Source organism: Mus musculus, chromosome 1, assembly GCF_000001635.26.
Source record: "Mus musculus strain C57BL/6J chromosome 1, GRCm38.p6 C57BL/6J".
NCBI classification, from domain to species: Eukaryota; Metazoa; Chordata; class Mammalia; order Rodentia; family Muridae; genus Mus; species Mus musculus.
This window is the reverse complement of record NC_000067.6, coordinates 119,676,818-119,691,719: the sequence shown is the minus strand read 5'-3', so window position 1 is coordinate 119,691,719 and position 14,902 is coordinate 119,676,818. Positions and strand designations below refer to the sequence as shown.

At 36.0% G+C, this 14,902-nt stretch overlaps 1 protein-coding gene across 10 annotated transcripts in view; it reads left to right on the top strand.

Annotated features, from left to right (window-relative positions):
- The window catches only part of Ptpn4 (protein tyrosine phosphatase, non-receptor type 4), a 185,119-nt gene that overhangs the window by 145,866 nt on the left and 24,351 nt on the right, over positions 1–14,902 (top strand). For all 10 annotated transcript variants that reach the window (XM_006529255.3, XM_006529254.4, XM_006529253.4 and 7 more), the window contains 7 exons: positions 63–119; positions 3,954–4,110; positions 7,087–7,253; positions 8,925–9,015; positions 9,175–9,236; positions 11,525–11,671; positions 12,837–12,965. In XM_006529255.3, coding sequence (XP_006529318.1) covers positions 63–119; positions 3,954–4,110; positions 7,087–7,253; positions 8,925–9,015; positions 9,175–9,236; positions 11,525–11,671; positions 12,837–12,965 — 810 coding nt within the window. The remainder of the gene's footprint in view (positions 1–62; positions 120–3,953; positions 4,111–7,086; positions 7,254–8,924; positions 9,016–9,174; positions 9,237–11,524; positions 11,672–12,836; positions 12,966–14,902) is intronic.

Here is a 14,902-nt window from a genome sequence, read left to right as displayed (position 1 = left end):
GTTTTTATATTACAATGTTCTTCATTTGGTAGTATTTGATGTTTTATTTTACTATTTTCCAGGGAGGATATGATCAGAAGATGCCTGTAATTGTTTCCCGGGTAGCACCAGGAACACCTGTAAGTTATCCCACATTTTATCTAATCGTGTTTCTAAGAATATATACTTAAGGGTCAGGTGTGATGCTTACCTACCTTTAATCCCAGCACTTAGGAGGCAGAAGCAGGCAGATCTCGGTGAGTTCATGCCTAGCTCTGTCTACAAAGAGAGTTCTAAGTTCTAGACCACCTAGAACTACAAACAACAACAAAAGCCAAAAACTAATATATACTTTGTAAAATGTTTTTGTGTGTATGAATGCTTTGTTTGTATGTCTCTGTGCACTGTGTGTGACCCTCAGAGCTCAGAATGCAGTGTTGCATCCCCATGAAACTTGAGGTTTGGGCAGTTGTGAGCCGCTGTATGGCCCCTGAGATTCAAACTTGGGTCCTCTACAAGAACAGTAAGTGCTCTTAACTGCCAAGCCATCTCTTCAACTCCATTTGTACTTTAAAAAAATTAGTTTGGCATATATTTTGCCTCCCTGTATGTATCTATCTATACTACACTTGTGCCTATTGCCTGAGGAGACTGGAAGATGGCATTGGATCCCTTAGTACTAGAACAAGAGCAACCAGTGCTCTCAACCACTGAACTATTTCTTCATCCCCAGAATCTGTACTTTTAAAAAAACAAAGCAACAATAACAAAAAACCATTGAGATGGAGTGGCAGTTAAGAACACTGGTTGTTCAATTCTCAGAACCCACATGGTGGTAGCTCAAAGCTCCATTTAACTCCAGTTCCAAGGAGTCCAATAGTCTCTACAAGTTATCAGGCATTTTGTGGGGTACAGTCTTACATGCAATCAAATCACCTAAACATAAAATAAAATCAAAGCACTTTTTTGCCTAAAGGAAGAAAAGTACTACTTTTCAACTTGTCAAATGTTAAATCTAAGTGCTAAGTATCACATTGTAAGTTGCAGGGAAAGAGAAATCTTAATTGAATCTACATCTTAGAAAGAAGTAATTACTCTGAGTGTTCCTGCAGTGCTAAAGAGTTTTGTTGAAAAAAATCTCCTTATTCAACAAATGTAGATGAAGGTGGAGTTTTATGAGATTTTTTTGATATTTTTGTTGTTGCTGTTTGCTTTTTATTTACTTACAGTAGTTCATTATTTGCCTCCCCCCCTCCCCCCTGTCCCCCTTTGAGGTGAGTGGGTGGGTGGAGTTCGAAACAGGGTTTCTCTGTGTAGCCTTAGCTGTCCTGAAACTTTCTCAGTAGACCAGGCTGGAACTCACAGAGGTCCACCTGCATCTGCCCGCCCCCAAGTGCTGTGATTAAAGGCTTGTGCTACTACTACCTGGGTTGCCCATACTTTCTGTTTTAAAATTCCTTTAAATGGGAATGATACAGGATCATTTTTAAATTCTAATATGCACATGCTAAAACATTAATCTATAATAGTGAGTCACCTGTTGCTCATTAATAAGCTTCTACAGTAATGAATTTTCTGTTATCATTAAATAATTTTTATTGGTGTTATCTAGAGCATGCTAAAATATTAGCAGTGTTTCTCCTGAATAAATGGAATTACTGATATGTTTCACTTTCTTTTTTCTTCCTGTTTAGTTATCTGAATTATGACACTGAACATCCTTTGCTCTTATGAGCTATATCTCTTGCTGTGGTGACTTCCTCCCTTGTGCTACATAGAACTATGCTATAAAAATATTGTGAGATTTAGAACATATTGCGATAGAACATTGTTGGACATATTAAAGCAGTAGAACCTTGTCATTTTTAGATTACTTCATTAATATAGATACCACCACAGTCTTCCATGTTGTGACCTTTTAAGAAAAAGATGATTAAAGGAAACAGTTTCTTGGTTGTTTTTGATTGTTGGTTGGTTGGTTTTTCTGAGACAGGGTTTCTCTATTTAGCCCTGGTTGTCCTGGAACTCACTCTAAGTAAATCAAAGCTGGCTTGAACTCAAGAGATCCTCCTGCTTCAGCATGCTGAGTGCTGGGTTTTAATGTCAGGATTTTTTGTGTGTGTGTTTTGGGTACCTCAGAAATGGATAGTTCTGGGGGTGGGTGGGTAAGGGGGACTTTTGGTATAGCATTGGAAATGTAAAGGAGCTAAATACCTAATAAAAAATGGAAAAAAAAAAAAAAAAAAACAAAAAAAAAAAAAAAAAAAAAAAAAAAAAAGAAATGGATAGTTCACATTTAAAACATCATTTTCTTTACAATGGAAATCTTGTAATCAGTGTCTATTCCTCTTAGAAAATTTGTTTAATGTCTAGGGTTTCAAATCAGAAAGAAATGCAAATCAAAATTTATATCTGACAAAAGGCAGGTTAAATATGAGGAAGTTTCTATCCATGCTGATGGGTATAGTAAAAGCCTCATAGAGGACTCATGTCCCTTGATACATAGAGCACATCTTTTCTGACTGCATACTACCCATAGAGTAATATGGGAAGACAGTGCTTTCTGCTGAATTAGCATTTCTTCCAATAGTTTAGCAACCATTCTACTTCATTATGAATATCCTAATATGCATTTATAAAAGTGTAGAATCAAACTGGTATATAGATGCATTTCCCTACATAAGGAACCATATAAATATTTGACTTCTACTTTAATAAAATATAGCCACAAGAACCCTAAATAATAAATAAAGGCTGACATTTGAATATTTGAGATTTTAAAACATTTTATTGAAATTACTCACTTTTATTTTCACAACTCTAGAAGATAAATCAGGCTAAGTTCTTGTATTTTCAAGGTGTTGACTGTCTGAGGTTACACATTTCATAAGCACTGGAGGATGAGCAGTGTTCAGTGTTCTTTCCACTAGGCACACTGTCTGGCTGAGAATTATGAAATAATTGTTTATAGTAAATTTGAGTAACATGTCTATTTCTCCTTCCCTTTGCCATAGCATTTCTTTCACTTCCTGACCTGCCATCTTCATGCTTGTACTCATGTGTTTTCATAGAACATTTATTCCTATTTCTGATTCTTTTATCTCCTTTATCTAAATTACTGAGTTTCTCAATATTCGGGCAGTTCTTATTACAGTAGTGCAGAATTTTAAAGATGGCCATGCAAATTGAAATCACTTGGAAAAATTATACTGTTTTTATGACTTTAGATCTGTTTTCTATAGAAGAGGACATTGATTCCCTCTTAGAACTGGAGTTACAGGGGGGTTTTTAGCCCAATGTGGGTGCTGGAAAATGAACTTAGGGTTTTGGGAAGAGCAGCCAATGCTCTTAACCACTGAGGATCTCTCCAGCTGAAGTGCTCCATTTTGAGATACAAACTTTTGGACTGAAGCACTAGCTGCAAATGTATACTTTATGCAGTAAGACATAATATATTCTGAAAGCTAAAATTTGGAGGATGTAATTCAGAAACTGATGTTCTTTAAGCTGTGGGAACTGAAATTGTATATATTCAAAGAGTACAAAATTAAGACTGCCTGTATGTATATATGCATTTTGACATATTTCTTATCTGAATCTTTCTGGACATAATAGGCCATGAAGAAGGAATTTGAATTTTCAGTGAAGTTGTAAAACAAAATAGGGTGTTCAAAAGAAAACTTAATTTCTGCTTTTTCAAGTAAAAGAGATTGATAGATTGTCTGTGTGTGTGTGTGTGTGTGTGTGTGTGTGTGTGTGTGTGTGTGTGTGTGTGTGAACTAGAGGCTGATGACTTCCTCAGTCACTCTCTACCTTATTATTTTACTTTTTGAGATGGTATCCATTTTCCTACCCTTGCATGCATGCTTTTCTATATGTAATTTTAATTATCTTTCTATACGATGTAAAGAGTAAGTTTTATATTTTCAGGATGCTGGGCACCTATTTGAACACTTATCTACATTATATTACAGGCTGACCTCTGTGTCCCTCGCTTGAATGAAGGGGACCAAGTGGTACTAATAAATGGTCGGGACATTGCAGAACATACCCATGATCAAGTAGTCTTGTTTATTAAAGCTAGCTGTGAGAAACATTCTGGGGAACTCGTGCTCCTAGTCCGACCTAATGGTAAGTAGTCTGTGTAGCACTGAGGATTTGTCCTCATTTGTTGCTGTTTACTCCTGGACACGGCGGCCAGAGTCGGCATCTATACATGTCATGTCAGTTTCCTCTTCAAACCACAGTGCTGTCTGTCATAATCGGAGAAAAACAATCCAAAATCTTCGCTTGCTTGTCTCCCAGTCACACTTTCTTTCACCTCTGATGCACAGTGGAGTCATTACTGTTTCCCCAGATCTTCAACCTGACATAACTTTCAGGTCTGTGGACTTGTGTTTCCTCTGCTCTGCAAATACTTCTTGTTTTTTTGGGTTTTTTTGGTTTTGTAACTCATGTCTTTCCTTCATTCAAAATTTTTTTCTCTGCTTATTTTACCATACCTAGAGTGGCCTCCCTCTTCAATCATTCTAAGAATAGTATAGTCAGTGAATATTTAATGAATAAATAAACTCCATGTTGTGCTTCTAGAAAAATCCAAAACAAACTCTAATTAAACAAAGAAAGATACTGTTAACTATATTTTTCGTAAGTGGTACCCTCTTGACTAATTATGTCAAACTCTTATCTGGGCATATACTACTAGCATTATCTGCATTTATATTCACTATAGCACTATTCTCAGTACCCAACTTATACACCCTGCTGTGTCCACCAGCAGTTATATAAACAGCATGAGGTACTTATGCAGAGTCTTGTATCTTAAAAGAATGAATGTGGCCAGGCAGTGGTGACGCACGCCTTTAATCCCAGCACTTGGGAGACAGATGCAGGCAGATTTCTGAGTTCAAGGCCAGCCTGGTCTACAGAGTGAGCTCCAGGACAGCCAGGGCTACACAGAGAAACCCTGTCATGAAAAAACAAAAAACAAAACAAAACAAAACAACAAAAAAGGCATGAATGTAGAAGGAGTCTTTATTACAGAAGAGACACAGCAGGAGAGTCGTGCGTGGGATTCCGATCTGTTGTAGTCATGAATGAGAATGTTACAGTGAGATGTTGCTTAGAGAAAAGAAAAATTCCCTTTTTATATTTTTCAAAGGAGGCATCTTATTTTCTGTATTTTCTGTTATTATCCATGTATAATACTGAATTGGCTTTCTAAGAATGTTAAACAGGTATTAACAGACATTCATTTTGATTCTGAGGAACTTGTTTGTTTAGGCTTCATACTGTCTGTTTTGTGTCACAGCTGCAATTTTACACCAACAGCAATCTCTCAGTTTGGCTTTTCTGTCCTCTTCTGATAACAGCTCCTGTGGCACTCAGTGACAATAGTCAGTAGCTGTTGTACTTAAGCTGCTGTGTATGTTTGTACTTAATCTTCAGAGCCACCAAATATGATAGGTACATTACTCTCATTTTAGAGTTGAAAATACTTTCAAAGACTATTTCCTGTTTATAGATTCATAATGGGCACCAAGCCAGAATATAAACTAAAGTCTTTGACAGCATAGGCCTTTTTGCACTTTCAGATGTTTCTTTATATTTTAAAACTGAGGAGGAACCCAGCTAGGCCCTTGTAAAGAATTATTCTAGATGGAGACCTCACTCATTTTCTTTCTTTCTTTTTTTTTTTTTTAAGATTTATTTATTTATTATATGTAAGTACACTGTAGCTGTCTTCATACACTCCAGAAGAGGGCGCCAGATCTTGTTACGGATGGTTGTGAGCCACCATGTGGTTGCTGGGAATTGAACTCAGTACCTTTGGAAGAGCAGTCAGTGCTCTTACCTGCTGAGCCATCTCGCCAGCCCCCTCCACTCATTTTCAGTGTGGACTTTGTCACATCTTTTTTTTTTTTCTCTCTCAAGTATAGTACATGATGTTTCCTAATCCAGCAAGATGGCTGAGAGGAGGCAGTCGTTTACAGAGAATATAGCTTTACATATGGATGAACCATTTATTTGTGTGTTAATAGAGCTCATGTTAAACAAAGTTAAGGAGCTGGATATGGCTCAGCAGTTACAAGCACTTGATGTATTTACAAAGGACCAGAGTTTGACTTCCAATATCCACATGGTAATTCACAATGGTCTGTAACTCTAGTTCCAGGTTATCTAATACCGCCTTCTGGCATTCATAGGCACCAGACATGTACTTGTTTTACATACACACATTCAAGCAAAACGTCCATACATGTAAAACTAATTTTCTTTAAAATGGAGCTAAGAGGGAAAATAAATAAGGATAAGTTGTAGGCCTGGCATTTATAGGCCCAACATCTAAGATCTGAGCTCTCTTATACTAACTTGAACATGAAAGATGCTTAGTGACTAGTTGGGTGAGAGAATATGGGGCTGATTTATTCAGCTTTGTGTTCATTTATCATATGATCAAAGCTAGCATATCTTTAGACATAATGGTGTATAGACTTCTATCTATGCCATTGATCCATTTCCTAGAAATTAAGGGCATGTCTATTCAGATCTCCAGCTCAAAATGCCTCATTTTCTCTATTTTTGTAAGTATTTATTAACTCTGTGTGTGTGTGTGTGTCTGTCTGTCTGTCTGTCTGTCTGTCTGTCTGTCTGTCTGTGTCTGTGTCTGCATGCTCATGATCACACATTTGAACACTCCTGTGTGTGTTGATGCTTGTGGCATGAGCCCAGGATCCCAAGAATGTCAGAAAAGGGCATCTATCCATTGGAACTGGAATTACAGGAGGTTGTGAATTGCCAGGTGGATGTTGGTAACTGGACCTAGGTCCTCTTCAAGAGCAGAAAGTGCTCTTAACTGCTTTAGTCTTGCCTCATTTTCTTAATGTGTCTTCAGATATTAAATATGTAGATGGATAAAGAACCCTTCTTTTTTCCAAAGGAATAGCAACCCCCATAGCCTTTCAACCCCACAGTCATTCTTGTTTCCTACACAAAGGCACCAATCAGATATAATGCAATTATTAGTTATTGAATCTATAGAATACATCTGTCAATTTCTTACTGAATTCTATTAAGATTCTTACTGTGCTTTTTGTTGTATTTTAGCTGTATATGATGTAGTGGAAGAAAAACTAGAAAGTGAACCAGACTTCCAGTATATTCCTGAGAAAGCCCCACTAGATAGTGTCCATCAAGATGACCATTCCTTGCGGGAGTCAATGATCCAGCTAGCTGAGGGGCTTATCACTGGAACAGTACTGGCACAGTTTGATGTAAGTAATAACATTTATATTAAATCAGTATTTGCTAAATAGTTTGAGGGTTGTTTAGGGCCTAATCTACTGTGCATTATGATTTATAAGGTAAAATTATAGGCTTAGAATTTGTTAGCATGAAGAATTCTAAAATGTAGTTTTTAAAAATTATTTCCATAATACTGGTTATGACTGTATAAATAAGTTTTTTTATAAGATCTATTTGTTTATTTATTAATTAATATGTAAGTACACTATAGCTATCTCAGACACCCTAGAAGAGGGCATCAAATCTCATTACAGATGGTTGTGAGCCACCATGTGGTTGCTGGGATTTGAACTCAGGACCTTCGGAAAAGTAGTCAGTACTCTTAATTGCTGAGCCATCTCTCCAGCTCAAATAAGTTTCTTTTTAAAAGAAGAATAAAAGCTATGCAGGAAGATGTCGTTCAGTTCAAGATGAGCCCAGAACAATGAGTTATGGGGCAATCTAAGTTATACAATGAGATCCCTCTCAAAATATATAAAAGTAGTAAATGTAAACACATTTCGTATGTTTTTTTCATGTAATTTTTTAGTTTTTTTTTTTTAATGGAAACTACAAGATAATATTGTCTTATAAATTCAAAGCTTGCGAAAAGCCAAATGTCACAGCACATATCATTTGTAATACTGGGTATCACAGCATTACAATTTTCCATGAGTTTGGGGCCATCCTTAGCTATATGTAGCAAAGTCCTGGTATTAAAAAATAAGTAAAATAAGAATAAGCAAAAGTTAATAACATAACTTATATTTAAAATTCATAGTTTGTAATATTTAATCTTTTTCTAGTTTTTTTGTCTGTATAGTCTTATAACCTCTCAGATCATTATCTCAGATGAAAAAGAATGCTTCTTGATTGATAATCCCACCCCCACATACCCCCCCACACCCTCTGAGACAGGGTCTTTCCCTATAATGCTAGCACTTTCTGTATAGCCCTAGCTATTCTGGGATTCAATCTGTAGACAAGGCTGGCCTCAAACTCAGAGAATCACCTGCATATGCCCCCTAAGTTCTGGGATTAGAGCTGCACACCATCTTTGCCTGGCATGAATGTTAATCTCTATTTTGATTTGTGAGTATATAGTAAATTTGAAAGTCTATATTTAAACCAGACATGTCCAGCCTGTGGCCCACAGGTTGCTTATATCCAAGATAGTTATAAATCTAGTCCAACACATTTGTAGATGGTAATATTTTGTCATAGTGATCTTTATTTATCTTTAATAAAACCAGGAATTTCCCCATGTGTTTTTAAATATTGATGGCTATATACAAATATGTTGTATATAAATGCTTATAATAATAAAACATGCTAAGACATGCATCCATTCTTTTTTGAAAATGTCTCAGTGTACCTTTGAACACTTTCAAACTAAAATAAAGCCAAATGTTCTTTGTAGACTTGCTATTGAAATACTTTAGTGAGCAAAATTGTTTTCAAACTTTTCAAAATATCATAGATGCATATTGCATGTCAGAAACTACCAAGCAGACTATATCTCTGGGTCAGCACGTGTCTGTTCTGAAAAGTATCATGGTACGCACGGAGTATGGAGGGTTTCCATTGGAATAGAAACAAGTCTGCCAAAACAAAGCAGAACTGTTGATGTTCAGACGGTTTCTGTTTGTTTGTTTTTAAAGCAACTCTATCGGAAAAAACCTGGAATGACAATGTCTTGTGCCAAATTACCTCAGAACATTTCCAAAAACAGATACAGAGATATTTCACCTTGTAAGTATCTATTAACTCTTACAATATAAGCTTAATATTTTAAATAAAACTTTATTAAATTTTTATGACTAGAGTGTGGTTCATTAGTGGTATAGCTTTTCTGGTTTAATCCCAAATATCAAAACAGAAGAAACTATTGTATCTTTTAATTTTTTTTAGATGATGCTACACGGGTCCTTTTAAAAGGTAATGAAGACTACATCAATGCAAACTATATAAATGTAAGTTTTTTGTTCTGCCTTTGTTGTTGGGAGCAATTGAAAACCATTGTAAATTTGAAGGTTAATTCCTTTTTATTGAAAGTCTAACCTTGATTCTTTGTGCAATTGATGAACGAGGTAATAGTGAATCATCATTACTAGGGCAAATATGTAGTTAGGTGTTTATAAGTAAATAGTCACATTTCATCAGCTAATCAATGCACAGCTTCATTTAAAGCTTTATTTAATAATAACATTGTTGTTTTGTTAACTTTGCATAGCCAATAGCATTTGAAGTGTAATTCATGACTGAAGAAAGCTAATCTACATTCTCTCCATGGTGAATAACATTGCAACCTTCATGTACATAAGAACTCTATACAGCACTTCATCACTGTGATTGTAAATGGTGCAATTACCCACAATAAACCTGAAAATGTGAAGAATATGGTACTGCACAGTAATCGGGGCTGCATGTAGGCAGTATAAAAGGGGAATGAAACAGCTGCCTTTTGATGTCATCTGAAAAAAAAATGCTTATCCAGTGACTCAAATGGTTTCTTCCTCAGTATGCCTAGACATAATCAACAAAGCCCGCCTCCTGTTTTGAAACTGCATAAGAACTTTAGCAATTATGGAGGCTAGAGAGATGGCAAAGCAGTTAAGCTTGCTGCATAATCATGAGGCCCCTTCTTCAAAGGATTAGGCAGAGAGTGATATAAGTTGCCATACAGCTCCTCCTTTTGGCCTTAGATAATGACTTGTGGAGTTGTTGTTTGTTTGTTTTTTTAAGCAAAGCCAGGATAATGAAACTTAGAAAAATAAGTATCACAGTTAAATGAAGTTTAAACTTAGAAAACAAAGTACAAATTTAAACTACATAAAAGTTCTACTGTTTATCTCTGAAAATGAAAGGCCAAAAATTTGATGATAACATACACGTGTATAGTTCTTTATCTGAAACCTTCAAGTATTCATTGGCATTGAAAATTTTTAGATTTTTTTAAGACTATTCAGTGCGTGTAGCAGTGCAATAGGAAGTAAATATTCCTAGCAGGTTATAATAGGGGCCCTTTAATTATTATACTGATACTATATAAATATTCTGAGTGGGATTAAGTCAAAGTCACATTTTGATGTCAAATGCTTTCAAGTAAAGTCACCTTTAAAATGCTTTCAAGTTAGGACAAGGTTCAAAACACCAAAATCAGTTTTTCATTTCAGACTATTGGTCTTTTCAGAACTATGGATAAGGGAATGTAGCTATATTGGCAAGTATCAATTAACTACATTCCTGTGTGTTGTTGGTTAAAATGTAGACTGGTTTCTTTGGGGAGCAGTTTGGTATTGTTAGAAGTTGAACTGTGAATACATTTGTATCCAGCATTTTCATTTCTTCCTGTTGACCTTATAGGTAGATATATTTTTTCGTTTGCTAAAAATGTCAGGTTTAGAGAAGAGCAGGGCTCAGTTTACTTTGCTACTGGTAACAAACATTAACAATGCCTAAAATTTCTGTTTTATAAGTTACAGTATTTTTTTAAGAAGAGTCATTAAAAGAAAGAAATTAGGTACTAATTTGGGTATTATCTTTCAAACAGTGGGATTCAGAACACCATACACATTGTGTTACTCTTTTAAAATTGGTTTTATAGAAAAATAGTTGTTGTATACAGACTATTTATGTGAAAGAGGTACTAGGAAGTAGAAAAACAAATTTACCCTCTGGTAATAAGTGGAAGCTGGTTTGGGAGGGAGACTTCAAGTTTCAAGTACCTTGGGTATTTTCTAAATTGCTATATGTAGGTATCAGCTTGTTGAAATCAACCTCAAATGTAGAGTGTTGATTCCTCTATATTTATTGTCTTATTTCATTCTAAAAACAAACTTTAATATTATTCTAATGGTTCTTCACATTATTTAATGAGCACCATTCAGCTAAAATGAATGGCAGAATTTTTCTTCCTTAGAAAATTTACCAATAAACTATTTATACTTTTAAAAAATATTTTTACAAACTCTTGGTATTTAAAAGAAGTTCCTCTATAATGCTGCCTCTTAAGCCATAATAGTTTGAGATACGGTGGTACATGCCTATAATAGTTCAGATGCTGGGCTACATAGTGAGACCTTGTTTCAAAGAAGAAAAAAATAAAGGAAGGTAGTGTTTGGAAAATATTTGCTTTAAGTTCCTCTTCCACCAATTAAATAATGAATAAGTATAACTTTGGACATTGCCAGGAAATTTCTTTTACAAGTAAAATTATTAATGAAGATCATTTCTTATTTTAATGTCTTTTTCTTGTTAGATGGAAATTCCTTCTTCAAGTATTATAAATCAATACATTGCTTGTCAAGGGCCATTACCACACACTTGTAAAGATTTTTGGCAAATGACTTGGGAACAAGGCTCCTCCATGGTTGTGATGTTGACCACACAAGTTGAACGTGGCAGAGTAAGCTATAGTTTAATCTTAAACATTACTTAGGCTCTTTTTAAATTACATTGTGTTTATATACTCAGAACATCCTCTTGTAGCCTTTTATCTTTTGTTTTGGTTCCATGCTTTGAATCATTACAGCTAAATACTTAAGACTGTGATCAGCACAATACTAGCAACACAAATATTACCATTCTTTTCATTGTATTTATTTAAAATCAATACTTTAAATTTTAAAGTTTAATACTGAAGAATATTTGGCAATAATAGTAACTGAAGTAGTGATAATAAAATTTGGGTGACACTGAAGAGCTTTATGCTGAATGAGAAATTGTTAACAAAACAAAAATTATTGTATAATTCCATTTTTATGGAACATCCCAGATTGGTTCTTCATATGTACAGAAAGTAGATTAGTAGATACCTAAGTCCAGGTTTGGGAAAGAGGATGGAATGGGTCAGAAAGCATAACAGCTACTAAGGAATATATGGGGTTTTTATGGCACAGTGAAAATGAACTAAGAGTTTAGGGAATGGTTACACAGTTCTATGAAGTGTACTGAAAGCAGTTGCACTTTAAACGGGTCAGTGATATGAAAATAGAGCTAGGATATATAGCACATACACATATGCACATGTTCCTACACACCTGTGATAAACTCTTATCAGGATGTAGCCAAACAGATTGTTTAGAGAAGGTTTTTAAAGGTCAGTGAACAGCCAGGCAAGATGGATAACTAAGTAAAGTGCATAGGGACCTAAGGTGAGATCCCCAGTACTCACCGTAACATTTAGATCTGGTAGCTTGCATCTGTAGCCCTAGAGCTGGAGGGCCAGAGCAGAGATAAGCAGATCCCTGTGCTCATTGACCAGCCAGCTTGCCTAGCCATACTGAAGAGCTACAAATACAGTGATAGACCTTTTCTCAAATAAACAAGGTAGTGAGTGATGGAAGAGACCACAGTGCTACATGTGTGTGCATACACACTCATATATGTGCACAGTAACATTCATACAATACGCACCTGTACACACGAAAATATTAGTAGCTATAAGATGTATGAGAATTAGTTCCTATAAATTTGAAAGTTCTTAAAAAATTAGATCATTTTGAAAGTTGGAGAATTCAAATTTATGTCTTAAATAGGTAATTTTCTGTATTCAATCTGTTGACAATCAGGTTAAATGTCACCAGTATTGGCCAGAACCCTCAGAAAGCTCATCCTATGGATGCTATCAAGTCACCTGCCACTCTGAAGAAGGAAACCCTGCCTATATCTTCAGGAAGATGACACTGTTTAACCAAGAGGTAAGAAGTCAAGAGTGTCTGTGTATAAGAACTGCTGTAAAGACTTTGGAAAATGAAAATGTTTTTAGTCTGAGACTAGTTACTAGGAAACAAAAGTTACTCAACTGGTGACTAGAAGGATGGATCATCAGTTAAGAACAACACTTGCTGGGGGCTGAAGGAATGGCTCAGAGGTTAAGTGCACCGACTGCTCTTCCAAAGACCCTGAGTTCAATTCCCAACAACCACATGGTGACTCAAAACATTCTTTAATGGGATCCGATACCCTCTTCTGGTGTGTCTGGAGATAGCTACAGTGTGCTCATATATACATAAAATAAATAATTCTTAAAAACAAAACAAAAGAACACTTGCTGATTAGTCATAAGGAAAATTCAGATCGCAGCACTGATATAATAAGCTGGACATAACTACAAGTGCCTGTGACCCCAGCTCTGAGAATTTAGACAGAAGGATCCCTGGGGCTTTCTGAGTTCTATCTAGCATAGCTCTGAGCAATGACCAGGTTTAGTGAGAGATACTGTTCTAAAGGAATAAGAAGAAAGTAAGAAAGGAGGATACCTGATAACTTTTCTGGCCTCCACATATATATAGTCCACATACATGCACATACACACACACACTTTATTTATCTTTGCATAGTTCTGAGGTACTCTGGTTATATAAATAAAAATGTCATGGCTAGATATAGCTAGCTTTATATAGCTATAGTTAGACTAAGAAAAAGGACTATGTTGAAGATAGAAATCACTATGCACACATACACACACACTTGCCTACCTCTTGGTCATCTAGCTAGGAAAATAAAGATTAAAATAAAGAACTATCTTAATGATTAACCTACAGATTGGTACATTATAATTATAAGCTAGACAGTATATCCTTAATTTATTCTTATTCAAATAAACTTTAGCCGTTTTCTCCCTGTAAAGTTTAGCTTCATTTACTGTCCGATTCCTTTTCTATATGTTAGCACATCATCAGGCTCCTTCCTTATTGGCTGTAAGAGAGCCAGTAAGGCTGTATGTCACTTGTCATTAATCATACCCTTGGAGTTCCTGCCTTCAAAAGTTTTAAGTATTGGTGGGAGAGACCTGGGCCTTCACAGTCTTATGTGGCAGTTTCTTTCTTCCTTTGGCTTTGTTTAAAATGGCCGTCAGTGTTACTAAGTGTTGTGGTGCAAGTATTTAATCCTAGCTTGAGCCAAACATAAAATGTTGAGCCAACATAAAAATGCACACACACAATGCTGGGCGGTGGTGGCGCATGCCTTTAATCCCAGCACTCGGGAGGCTGAGGCAGGTGGATTTCTGAGTTCGAGGACAGCCAGGGCTACACAGAGAAACCCTGTCTCGAAAAAAAAAAAACAAAACAAAACAAATAAAATAAAATAAAGTGAAATAAAATAAAATAAAATAAAACTGCACATACACTGATAGATAGTAGATCGGCAACCTCCACTCCCAAAGTCTTGATTGACTTTGACCTTCATTGAAGGGGCTCTAGCCAGCCTGTCAAGCCTGGCCCTTCTTTCTTGTTTTCTCTTCCTGTGCTAGCCCAAAAGGCCCATTTCCTTATTAGTCCACTTTCTCCTTCTGAAACTGACTACGAGTCCATTTATCAAAGTATTGAAGTCCAGCAATCTAAAGCCCCCTTTGGCTCACCTAATTAACATGCCCAATTAAAATTAATCATCTCACTCTGACTCTTCCCCTTTTACCTTTATAAACTGCCAAGTCTGTCTCCTCTCTGTCCATAGGCAGTCCTTTGTCAGCACCCACCCACTCCCATCCCAAGGACAAATACTCCTTCCCCCTCTCCTGTTTCCTATCCTTTCTCCCTTAGCCTCTGTCTTCTGTCTTTCTCTCTTATTTATGCCCTTTTCGCGAACTTGGTCTTGGTGGTCTGAGTTGATACCTGTCTTTTCATTCATGATC